This window comes from Benincasa hispida, chromosome 2 (genome assembly GCF_027475165.1).
Source record: "Benincasa hispida cultivar pf3 chromosome 2, pf3_genome.v1.1, whole genome shotgun sequence".
Lineage (NCBI taxonomy): Eukaryota > Viridiplantae > Streptophyta > Magnoliopsida > Cucurbitales > Cucurbitaceae > Benincasa > Benincasa hispida.
This window is the reverse complement of record NC_143479.1, coordinates 46,588,709-46,602,662: the sequence shown is the minus strand read 5'-3', so window position 1 is coordinate 46,602,662 and position 13,954 is coordinate 46,588,709. Positions and strand designations below refer to the sequence as shown.

The 13,954-nt window shown below is 32.7% G+C and overlaps 1 protein-coding gene across 1 annotated transcript; it reads left to right on the top strand.

Moving 5' to 3' along the window:
• The first annotated feature begins 6,959 nt into the window (after positions 1 to 6,959).
• Positions 6,960 to 7,847, top strand: LOC150037940 (uncharacterized). Its single transcript, XM_090311085.1, has one exon. The coding sequence runs from the start codon at positions 6,960 to 6,962 to the stop codon at positions 7,845 to 7,847; it is 888 nt and encodes a 295-aa protein (XP_090167211.1).
• Positions 7,848 to 13,954: the final 6,107 nt, after the last annotated feature.

The following is a 13,954-nucleotide window of genomic DNA, read 5'->3' as shown; positions in this document are numbered from 1 at the left end:
TATATAATTTGTTTTAAAATTGGTTCTATTCGAACTCATAAAAACTTCAAACTAATTTATCACTATAGCAATGGTAGGAGCATTTTTAATTTTTTTTTTTTTTTTAAAAAAAATGGAGTTATTTTTGCAAAGAAGTATTGACAATTTGTGTTATATACCAACAATAAGGATATTTTTTAACTTTTCTTAAGTTTAAAGTATTTTGTTATACTTCTTAATGTTTAGGGATATTTTTGAAGTAAAATGCCATAGGGTTTAGGGTAAAAATAATGGTCAGAGTCCTGTTACACATAAAAATCAACTTTAAATCTAATTAGTTAATTAATAAATTAATTGAATATGTCAAGGACCCTATTAGACACAAATTTAAAAGTTCAAAGATTTATTAGACATTTATTAAATTCAAAGATACATTCAACACAAAATTAAGAAGATTAATATATATATATATATATATATATCAGTTTTTACCCTAAACTTTGGGGTTTGCATTAAATAAAACACGGAACTAATAATTGTAACAATTTAAGTCAATAACTTTTGTAAGTTTACCAATTTACACCTTCCTCCAAATTTCGTCTAACAAATACCTTGTGAAACTTATAATTTGTATCAATTAAACTCATAAATTTTCAATACGAAAATCAATTTAGACCTTTTAGTACAATTGATGACCAAACTGTGTATAATAAACAAAAAATAATCAAAAATATTTAGGACCAAGTGCAAGTATACACTATCAACAAGTAGAAATATGAAAGTATTCTAAGTATCGTTTCCCCCGAGACTATAAGACAATTCAATTCTTTGTAAAACATAATGTTTCAATACAAATCAAGGAGTAACTTATATACAAGTGATTTTGGGGGTTGATTATGAATATTAAAGATAAACGATAATAGGAAACAAGAAACTCAAGTCAAGTTTCAATCCATGGATAAATTGCCATAATTAAACTATGTGGCCGCATTGCAATCATATCGACCTATTTTCCATGAATCGAGAATAATAACTTCTATTCAACCTTGTTTTCAAGTACCCTTAGAAGCCTAAGTAATTAAACGTATATTTCTATAGTTTCATGCAATCTCCTGATTCTATGGCGTGCCTTATGTCTAAGCTAAGGTCATATAATGTGCTATGTCTAATAGTTTCATATTCTTTTGTGAGATCTATTTATATCTCAATCTTCTTAGCATCAAAACTCAAATAGCATGCTAACTCAGGTGATTAGTTCACATTAACAAGATAATATAAGTTTCAACAAAAAGAAATAGAAAGTGAGAGCGATGTGATGCATTTGCATGAACTAAGCCATATTATCCTTAGAGTATCCACGAGACCGAATCCCCTAAAAAAGCTAACTCATAAGTAAAGAGGAATAATAACTCTTCATTAAAACAAATGTCATGAGTTATAATATAGAAAAATGATGGAATAACGGTAAAATGGAAAGGTCTAGACCACTTTTGTGGATTTTCTTCCAAATCACGAATTGTACTTTTTTATGATTCGAATGTTTTAAATAGACTCAAAGCTTGAGAGCGAAAAATCAACAAAGCATGAATTACTATAAAAATCTTATTTTCTGAGTCTAAGGCACAATGTGATTGCGATATGGACACATCAGTGTAACCTTTTTTAAGGATTTTCCTAAATCATTAGGACATTTCTTAAATCAACTTAAAATAGCCTAATTTGCTTCAAAAACATCTCCAAATTACTTAAAATTACTCATAAACATGTAAGGACGTATTTTGACTAACTTATGACTTTTTACCTTTAAATAGCCTAATGACGCATTTTATACCAATTTTCACATTAATTAACCACAATTTAAAGGTAAAAAGTGTGTACATATGACACATATCAACAAATATCTTTAAAAATCCTCTATGCATTAATTTTCATATATGTGTAGACTTCTTCACATGTTAGTTTTACAAAATGAATGATCAGAGCTTTTTTCAGACCGAAGATTAAAGTTGATTATGCAAGCACGCAAGCGCACGTGGTCAAGTTATAGTAATTAAAACGGCATAAGAGGACAAGTATCGTCCTTAGGGATCAAATTAACAATTTTTGCTTATCTATTCTGGAATCGTGTCAAATTTAGCTAAGGATTGGAAATCAAGTTTTTTTTTTTTTTTGTAAATGTTTAAAATAGTAAAGAAAGCAAGAAAAGGGTTTTGAAAATCCAAGAGTTAAAAGTGTTATAGGGTGTTGAGTCTATTTTTGCAAATTCGTGAAATTATGTATAAACAATATGCTTAAGTCTATAAAGTTAAATGAATATTACTTTTTATCAAAAATGACCTATACTCATGCAACTTAAATGCTAACTAATTTCTTGAGATAAAATTAAGAAACAAGGCATTAAACAATGTCATAATCAACCTTCACTATTAATCTAACTATTTTCATGAGAAATAATAATGATTCAGTGATATAATCCCGGTTAACATTCAATCCGTCAATTTAAACATTCAACCTAACATTCATTGAAGGTCAATCAATAAGAATTAAACACAATATCATTGAAAAGCATAAAGTTCAACATTCATCCATGAAAGCATTAAAACTTAACCTAAATTCATAATCAACTTCATCAACACCCAAAAACTAAAGAGTTTAATCACTCATAGCTCTCGAAAACATACTTTCATAAAATTGTGCAAGCATAACAGTAAAGAGAGAAAGGGAAACAAAGGAACTCTTACGAAGCCTTTGTCGTCTCTTGAATCTGCCAAGTATGCTCGATCTTCACCTATGGAACTTGAACGGCCTCCAATGTTAATCCCTCATACTCTATTTTGCAACATAAACACACTTTAGGGATCTAGAATTTTTGTGTTTGAGGCTGCTGATAAATACTAGGATTTATAGTGTTGGAATTAGCATGCAATTAGCGGAAGAAAACAGGATCATTAAGCACTCTAATTCATCAATTTTAGTATTTAAGAAAGCATGTTCATAAGAGAAACTAGAGTTTTGAAAACCTTTGAAGACCTTCTTTAATCCACGAATTCAGCTTCAATCTTCGCTCCAAATGCTTGTAAACCGCCACTTAATCTTCCCTACTATTCTCTAGGACCTTAGATCGGGTGGTGGAACCCAAATTGAGTTATAAATTGTAGAGAATTATTAGGAGAAGGACTAGTTCTTCTTCTAGGTTTGAAAAACGCTTCTTCAACCATCCAGAAAAATTCCTTTTTGTAAGCCCCCAAATCTCAGCACAAAAGACTTTGTTCCATTTTCTCATGCAATCAGATTGAATTACAAGATAATACCACCTACTTCATAAAATGGGTGGAATTTGAGTGGGAATTGTGTTAAAAGTTGGATAAACCCACTAATGGGTTTTTTCCATATTTAAAATTTGAATTTCAACAATTAAAATTTAATTTTCTTTTTAATTTTGAAACTAATTTTCAAGATTAACTTTAAATTCAATATTAATTCAATAATTAATATAATATTTCATTAATTTTGTACAAAATTAATTCAATAATTAATTTTCAAATCAAAATAATTTTAAATAATTAATAAAATAATTTAATTAATTATATTAATTTAATATCAATTAAATTAATAAAACACCAATCCTCAATCATGAATCTCTATTCATGTAATTAATATTTAAATAAATTTTAAATATTTTTCAACTCTCCAATTTCATTTAATTCGATAATTAATACGTGTAATTATATCGTATGTAATAATTAATTCCCTTAATTCGAATTTGAACATTTCAAATTTAATCATCATATTATTCTAAGGTTTAATTCGTTTGTGAGCTAGTAGGGGATCTAATGAACCTACGGATCATGGGCTCCAATGATCCAAGATTAACCGGTTAAATTCTTTAACCTAAATTAACCAACATTCATTAACTACTGGGTCACTCCACTAAGGGTCAGTAGCTGCACTCCCTTCATTGTAGATATAATTGTGTCCAAGATATAACCATAATTAGTAAGTCAACCATTCACAGGTTGTTCGTAATAATGGTTGGATCAAAAAATTGTTTTACCCCCGAGATTACATCTTGTACCTTAAGTCCTACTGATCCTCCAATGAACAATTGGTTTGTGATCCAATCACTAAACCGAGTCCCTCTCAGGCTAATGAGAGGATGGGACTCCTTATTGAAGATCCGGAGTCAACAATTAAGGGAATAACCTCTTTACTATTTCTAAAATCGGGTAGGAGTGGATTCCATCTTGCACCCTATGTCTCCAACTATCTACCCGGTCTTACCCCTGAAATAGGAGGCTTATTAAGTCGGTGTTGTTAAGTCAATCCTCACCCATGAAAATCTAAGAATAATCCCGAATAAACAGGAGTTCATAGTTAGCTCAAGATTAAGGTCAAGTTACCTAGGTCATCGCTTGGAAATAGCCAGTCTTAAACACTAAACAACGTTATAAAGAGTGTTGCAATAGTTCCATAAAAACCAACTGAAGCCTCCTTTTTGTCGAACCTCGTCTCACACAACATCACATTTTTGGGGTTGGTGCCCTAAATCCCTTAGGGTCCTATAGTTTGTAATTTTAATGTACAAATTTTTTATTTATGTAATAAAATATGTGATGTTTTATTTCAAAATTAGTTGCATTAACCACAAACCAATAAACCAACATCCAAGGTTATCTTATAGCTTAAACATGTATGTAGGGACATACGAGTGGATCATATTTAAGTGATAACCTAAATGGTCTGTAGTAGATGGATAAGGCTAGATACCTTATTCTAGTGACACTACGAGTATGGTCCGATTTGTAGATGTTACAATTGTTGTAAAGTGCTACAAATGATCTAATCCTGATCATTCATGTAGAGACATGTAAGTAGGGATATTTTATGCAAAGGAGTTTGTATAAGACCGAACCACAAAATGTTTAGTCTCATTATATAATACCGTTCATAATAGAGACTTACATTTCACCAGGATGACCATAGGTAACATGACCTGAATCTTGAGTGAGTTGTGAACTCCTACCTGTGACGGCAGTCTTTTGATTTGTATGGGTGAGAGTGGTCAGATCACCGACTCAATAAGCCTACCATTTTGAGGATTCGTCTGATTTGGGAGCTGGGAACACAGCTACACAAGAAAGAATTCACTCCTTCCCCAATGTCGGGGCAAGTAGATAAATTGTTCCCTTACAAAGGCTTGAACAATGTGGCGCAACACCTTATGCTGGTCCGAGAGGGGTTTGGTCATAGTTGAACTATGATTTATTATTCATTAGAGGGATCAGTGGTACTTAAGGAGTTAGACGTAATTACAGAGACAAAATGGTAATTTTGGCCCAACTGTACTTGCGAGCAATTTTTGAAGAGTCATCATACTATTGATTGGTTATATCCAATGGAAAAAGAAATATATTTGTTGTGCGAAAAGTGCAGATGTCGGTCGTTAGTGGAGTACCTGTCAGTTAACAGATGATGAATAATTTAATTAAAAAGTTTAATTAATTATTCATGTACCACTGGAACTTCAAGCTACAGGTTCATAAGGTCCCCTCAGTAGCTCAAATGTCAAGGTCACCTCACAAATATGCATAATATTTACCTCCATATATAGTAATATGTTGTAACAAAGTATGTATTCCCCTTCCTATTTTGCTTCCAATATATTAAATGTTCATTATGATTTGTCCATATTTTCTAAACACAAATTTAGTAGGTTTAAGTATGGCAAGCACAAATCCTCCATAATTTTGTTTATACTTTTTTTGTTTAAACCTTTGAAAAACTTGTATGGCAAGCACAAATCCTCCATAATTTTGTTTATACTTTTTTTGTTTAAACCTTTGAAAAACTTGTTTGAAAGTAGATGGAAACCAAGTTTTTCTCTTTTGGAGACATTTTTAAACATATGTGAGACTTGGTTAGTTGCAACTTTGATCATATTTTCAAATGATATTCAGTACACATGTATAATAATATCAACACATATGTGCTCGACCCAAGAGAGAGAATTTTGAATCTCTCCTCTTTAACCGACTTGTTGAATTCAATAAGAAAAAGAAAAACATAAAACAAAATAGGAAAACAAAAGAACTTGGTTTGGTTTATTGTTTTTTATTTAATATTTTGAAAAAGAAAATAATAATAATAATAAAGCTTACTATATCCATTTTAGGTATAATATTACTGTTGAAAAATGTAATTTTTGGTACATTTTATATGAAATATTTTGGCCTCACACTTTAATTTATTTTAAATAAAGTCATGTTTACCAATATATAATAAGAATTGGTGTAATCGTAATTGGGTTCCATTGATAGATCAACCGTAATACTACCATCACAAACATAATTAAATCGCATATGATCATGTTTACTTAAAATTACGAATCTATCACATTTACTATTATCGTTACCACTATCATTTAGGATCAAACGATAAATATGATGGTAAATTTAACAAACTATAATTCTCATGTTGTAATGGTAACAAGAACGGTAATGGTAACGGTAAGCCCTAAATGTCCACATAAGTAAACAACACCAAACATAATTAAATGGGACCCACTTTTCAGATTACCATTAATTTATTACATTTTCTCTGGGTCAACGTGGCTTAAGGATAATTTACATACTTCTTATCAACAGTAAAACAGTTACATTTTGTTTATTAGTTACAACAATTTATTTGTTACATTCTGTTATAACAATTTATTTGTTACAACAGTTAAGATTCTGTTTGAGTTTGATTCTGTTTGAGTTTGTTTGTATTTTCCAGCTGTTAGTTAGTCAAGCAAACTAGTCAAGCAAATTAATAAGTTCTTCTATAAAAGGAACTTGAAGTATGTAAATACAATAAGTGAAAGCAATAAGAAAGTATTTCCACATATCTTTTCTCTCCATTTTTTATGGTATCAGAGCATTTCTGCAAGAGAGAAAATTAAAAAACCCACCTGAACGTCATTACCCTCGTGCAGTCCTATCATGACGACATCAGATAGTTCAATGTCCAGAAACTCTTCGGAACTCGACGCCCAAATGAATCCCTTCATCCTTCATCATTCAATCATCCCAACCACCAATCTGGTATCTACACCACTTGCAGGATCAAGCAACTACTCTTCATGGAGCAGAGCAATGAAACTTGCATTATCAGGGAAGAACAAGATTGGTTTTATTACTGAAACGATTGAAAAACCATCAGAAGGAAGTTTACAATCAACATGGAGATGTAATAATGATGTGATAACCTCATGGATTATCAACTCAGTCTCAAAAGAAATTGTTGCTTGCTTAGTTTACAGGGGAAGCGTCAAAGAGATATGGGATGAATTAAAAGAAAGGTATCGTCAGTCCAATGGGCCACATATATACCAGTTGAGAAATGATCTTGTAACTACTGCTCAAGAAAACCTTTCAGTGGAAGTATATTACGCAAAAATCACTACGATATGGCAAGAACTTGTTGAATACAGACCAATGGATGAATGTACTTGTCAAGGGTCAAAGAAGATGATGGAATTCTTGAATGCAGAATTTGTAATGACATTCCTTATGGGCTTAAACGAGTCATATGCACAAATCAGAGCACAAATTCTATTGATCGACCCTCTGCCAACAATAAACAAGGTATTCTCTCTTATCATCCAAGAAGAAAGGCAAAGATCCATTGGATTCATACCTACAATTGAAAGTATAACTCTAATGGCTAATGCTGAGAAAAGGTTTACATCTGAGAAATCTAAGAAGAAAGATACTTGGCCAGTTTGCACTAATTGTGGATATAGAGGTCATATTTCTGACAAATGTTATAGACTACATGGTTATCCACCAGGGCATAGACTAGCAAATAACAATTCAGTCCATCAATAAAGGCCGCAGAACTCTATGCAAACTAGTAATGAAAAGCCATTAGAAGCTCCTAAGAGCAATCAGTCTGCCTTCTTTGCCAGCCTGAATAATGACCAATACTCACAACTCATGCTACAAATACACTTGAATACTCAACAAATTGATGAGATCCCTAAGACAGATACTACCCACATAGCAGGTACATGTCTTTCTACTTCACTCATCGATTCTTGTTGGATCATTGATTCTAGAGCCTCTTCTCATATATGCCATGATAAATCTATGTTTAAAGAACTACACAGCACTCAAAATATGTCAGTTATACTACCAACTAAAGCTCGTTTGAAGGTTGAGTATGTAGGGGACATTCTAATAGCAAAACAGTTAATATTGAAGGATGTTCTATACATTCCTGATTTCAAATACAACCTGCTATCAGTGAGTGCTTTACTTAAGGATGGAAGATATTCTATATCCTTTACTAACACCAATAGTATTTAGGACAAGTCAATTTCGAGAACGATTGGGAGGGCTGAACTAATCAGTGACCTATACTTACTCAAAGTAAATGATGAAAAGAATAAAGACTTGTCTATTAAATTTGCTGACTGGCCTATTGAATCTGCTGTGTTTTTGTGTACAGCTTCTGCAACTACTTGGCATAATCGTATGGGACACCCCTCTATTAGTAGAATAAAAGAATTGTCAAAGATTATAGAGATTTCTGATTTCTCAAATTGTAAACAATTCTGTCACATTTGTCCTTTAGCTAAACAGAAGCGTCTTTCATTTCCTGCCTTAAATAATGTTGCTGAGAATATTTTCGACCTTATGCACTGTGATATATGGGGTCCCTTTAAAACCCGAACACATGTAGGTCACACTTACTTTGCCACCATTGTTGATGATAAATCAAGGTACACATGGATACATCTCTTGAAAAATAAAAGTGACATTCTACAAGTCATTCCCAGATTCTTCAAACTTGTTGAGACTCAATTCTCAAAGAAAATTAAAAGTTTTCATTCTGATAATGCTCCTGAATTAAATTTCATAGAATTTTTTTCCAAAACAGGAACTACTCATCAGTTCTCCTGTGCATATACTCCTCAATAGAATTCAGTGGTTGAAAGGAAACATCAACACTTCCTCAACGTTGCAAGAGCCCTAATGTTTTAGTCCAATGTTCCTCTGACTTTTTGGGGAGAATGCATCCTCACTGCAGCATACTTAATCAACAGAACACCTATGGTTTTACTATCCAACAGCACTTCCTATGTTGTTCTATTTAACAAAACTGTTGACTATGGCTTCATAAAGACATTCGGATGCCTTGCCTATGCTTCTACACCAATAGTCAACAGGTCAAATTCGATCCAAGAGCAAGACCATGTGTCTTCATGGGATATCCATCAGGTATAAAAGGCTATAAGCTATATGATATGACTAAAATGACATTTTTTATCTCCAGGGATGTTTTATTCTTTGAAGAAAGGTTCCCATTCCAGTCTGTCAAAGAAGATAACAAGCCCATTTCACATGATTTTATTGATCAGTTCGTCATACCAAGCCCACTATTTGATCACTTTGAAAACAAAGGTATTACTGAAAATCTTGTTGTTAATACCTTAGAACGCTTATGTGAGGATAACCACGGTATTGATGATTCACAACCTCATATTGAAACCTCAGAAGAAACCAATCATACCCAAACAACCATTCCCACAGCCCCAAGAAGGTCATCGAGAGCACGTTACCCACCCTCCTACCTAAAAGAATTTCACTGTAACCTCACATCCCACAGAAAATCACCCTTTCCTCTTCACAAATACCTCTCATATAATACTTACAACCAAAACCATAAGACATACATCCTAAATGTCACTTCCATCTATGAACCCACCTATTATCACCAAGCCGTGAACCACCAGATTTGGAAGAAGGCTATGACAGAGGAAATAGAAGCCATAGAACGAACTAATACATAGACTATCTCTCTTCCAAAGAATCATCATACCGTAGGCAGTAAATGGGTTTACAAAGTCAAGTACAAACAAGATGGAACAGTTGACAGATATAAGGCGAGACTTGTAGCAAAAGGCTACAATCAACAAGAAGGAATAGATTTCTCAGACACCTTCTCACCTGTCGCCAAAATTGTCACTGTTAAAGTCTTCTTCGCCCTTGCTGCATCCTACAATTGGTCACTCACTCAAATGGACATCAATAATGCCTTCCTAAATGGTGATTTGTTTGAAGAAGTGCATATGTCTTTGCCATTGGGTTATCAAACCTCGCAAGTACCACGGAAAGGTGAGAAACTAGCCTGCAAACTTAACAAATCTATATATGGGCTGAAACAAGCCTCGAGACAATGGTTTCTCAAGTTTACAGTTGCTCTATCTTCACATGGCTTTCATCAATCTAAGTCTGATTATTCTCTTTTTACCCGAGGACATGGACATGATTTTGTAGCATTGTTGGTATATGTAGATGACATATTACTAATCGAACCATCCCCTCAAATAATCAGCTCAGTCAAAGAAGTCCTCAAAGGACATTTCAAACTCAAGGATTTAGGCCATGCGAAATATTTTCTGGGATTAGAATTATCCAGATCTCAACAAGGGATCATGATTTCCCAAAGAAAATATTGCCTCGAAATACTTGAGGATACTGGATTTCTTGAAGCTAAACCAGCTACAACTTCTATGGATCCCAATTTGAAACTATCAAAGAATGAAGGAGAGCTTATAAAGGCAGATGACCTCACATGTTATAGAAGACCGATTGGCAGGCTTATATATCTTCAAATATCTCGGCCAGACATATGCTTTGTTGTTCATCGGCTAAGCCAATTCATCCATAGCCCCACTAAAGCTCACTTCAATGTTGCTCATCATTTACTCAGGTACCTAAAACGGTCTCCTGGACAAGGCATTTTAATCAGCCCTATCACTTCCTTTCATTTAAAAGCCTTTGTGGATGCTAATTGTGGATCATGTCCTGACACTAGAAGATCCATTACTGGTTTCTGCATATTCCTAGGGGCATCTATCATATCATGGAAATCAAAGAAACAAGCCACCTTTTTTAGATATTCTGCAGAAGCGGAGTACAGGGCACTAGCCTCAGTTACTAGTGAATTAATGTGGATCTCTCAACTCCTCAAAGATCTTCAGGTTAAGATCCTAAAGCCCACTACTGTATTCTGTGACAATCAAGCTGCTATTGCCATTGCCTCTAATCCAATGTTTCATGAGAGGACAAAACACATAGAAATTGATTGTCATTTTGTTCGGGACAAGATAGCTGATGGGTTCCTTAAGGTTCTCCCTATCCAATCTAGTCAACAACTCGCAGACATGTTCACTAAAGCATTGCCTACATCTGTTTTGTCTAAACTAGTATCCAAGTTGGGCATCATTGACATTCATCGTCCAACTTGAGGGGGAGTATCAACAGTAAAACAGTTACATTCTGTTTATTAGTTACAACAATTTATTTGTTACATTCTGTTGTAACAATTTATTTGTTACAACAGTTAAGATTCTGTTTGAGTTTGTTTGTATTTTCCAGCTGTTAGTTAGTCAAGCAAACTAACAAGTTCTTCTATAAAAGGAACTTGAAGTATGTAAATACAATAAGTGAAAGTAATAAGAAAGTATTTTCACATACCTTTTCTCTCCATTTGTTACTTCTCACCCATTTTAACTTCTTCCAAAAGTACCTTAGAAAAATATTTACAAATTATAATATTTTAAGTTTACTAATTTACTCATTAACTTAAATACAGTAGCCAGAGAGAGCTTAACTAAACAATGATTGGACATACATTTCTTTGAAGTCAAAGGTTCAATCCACCAACCTACAAAATCATTTAAGAAACAAAAGACAAAGAAAAAAAGGAAAAAAAAAAACTTTTTAAACACAAAAGTCTTGGCCTGTTTGGTAACAATATGGTTTTTTGTTTTTTAAAATTAAGTCTATAGACACTACTCTTACCTTCAAATTTATTTCATTGTTATCTAGATTTTCCAAATGGTTTAAAAAACCAAGCCAAATTTTGAAAACTAACAAAAGTAATTTTTAAAAACTTGTTTTTGTTTTTAGAATTTAGCTAAAAATTCAACCATTATACTTAAGAAGTATGCAAGTCATTGTAAGAAATAGAGAGAAGATAAGCTTAATTTTCAAAAATCAAAAAATGAAAAAATTACCAAACGAGACTTTAAATTTTTGTAATTACGATCTTCCATATCATTTGTTTCCATATTTTTCATTTTCATCATCTTTGTTCAATGTTGATTATTCATGATTTTTTTTCTTTTTTTTGGTATTGGTCGATGAAGAAGACAAAGGTGTCAATTTCTTTCATCTTAATTACTCATAAGTACCTATTCATTAGAGAATTAATCATTCACTTATCACTACAAGAAATTTAGCTTTTTTCGACTATAAAAAGCGTCGGAAAAAGTCATAAAAGTATCGAAAAAGACTTTTTGAATGCTAATTTTACCATCGGTATGGCCATCGAGAAAGACTCGTCGAAATTACTTTCCCCGACCCAAAAAAGTTTTAAGGCAGTTCCAACTGGGACTAATTCCACCATGTTTCATGCATCAGACTCAAAAATTGGGAGTGTATAATACAAATTTAGAATAGACTATACGCTACTAATTCCCTTTTCAAATCTTTTCTTTTCTTTTTTTGTTCAAATTAATGGGGGAAATTTAGATCTAATGATACAATTTTTCTATCTTTAAAAATTGTATTTGCTTCTTAATTACTAGAGATAATTAAAATTCACACGTCCATATATATAAATATTTTATCATGTTTCATTCGTATAATTTGACTCATTCTCCAGCTTTTGGAAATATTATAATCGTTCTTAATGTTGCGACATGTTAGACAAATGCAACTTTTTTTATGTTTGTCATAAAATAAGTATTTAAAATTTGTTATGAAATTGATAAATAAAGATAAACAGAAAAATCGTAAAGAGTTGAGAATCGATACGGAGATTTACGTGATTCACTAATAATGTGTTAACTACGTCTACATGCATAGAGAAGAAACAACTTATTATTAGAGAGATTAATATCATATTATAGATCAAGAGGCACCTCTAGGGTTAGCTAGACTTCGTACTTGATCGTTTAAAGTGCCAAGATAACAGGTTAAAAGCATTCCAACAAAACTAGTGTAAGCTCGTGAAATCAAATAATATGTTTATTTAGTTTAATGTGTCACATACTAATTGAAAGGAATATGTATTACAACAGTACTAAAATGTCTCTTATTTGTAGTGATGATATGGGCAACAAAGTTAGTCAATTGATTTTCAAAAAAACGAAAAACATGTTAAAAAATTACCTCTTCGTGACTAAACTGTTGAACATCACAATCTATCGCAGATTCGTGAATTTCCTCAATAAGGGTATATTTTGCTCAAGGAGTTTGTGGGTTCTACTACTTAAAAAAATCAATTTTATATCTTATCAATTCCTTACTGTGGGCCCCAGAAGTTCACAACTCTCTAGACTTCATAACTTCTTTGAACTCACTATTCCACTCCTTACCTTAAACACCCCCTAATAGATATGACAGAAGTCAATTTTACCTCTCGTTACTAACCAAACAACTAAAAGTTAAGCTATCTAATTCCACCATCAGAAGAGATTGTACTAAGCCGACAACGATCCTTAAACCTTATATAATATCACATGTTCCATAGTATAGGATAATAAAATGGTCTTGTGCCAATCGCCTCCAACCCGTTCAAGAGTGTCGTAATGGTTCCACAAAAACCAACCGAGGCCTCTTTTTTGTCAAACCACATCTCACGCAACATCACATGACAAAGCCAAAAACAAACGCGATGGACAAACCCATTGCGGATAGTCCCCTAGATCAACAGTCAACCCTTAACTGTAGACGTTTGTCACAAACTCCTGAAAGAATCAAGCAATTGAATCCATCAACTTTGTACAAAAACTCCATGGTGATTAGCTATTTGGTTAATTATATTGTCATAAAGTTTGAAATGTTGATGTCAATAAAATATCAAGGTCTCAACTTTACAGAAACGATGGTAAAAATATTTATAAAATGTCCATATTGAT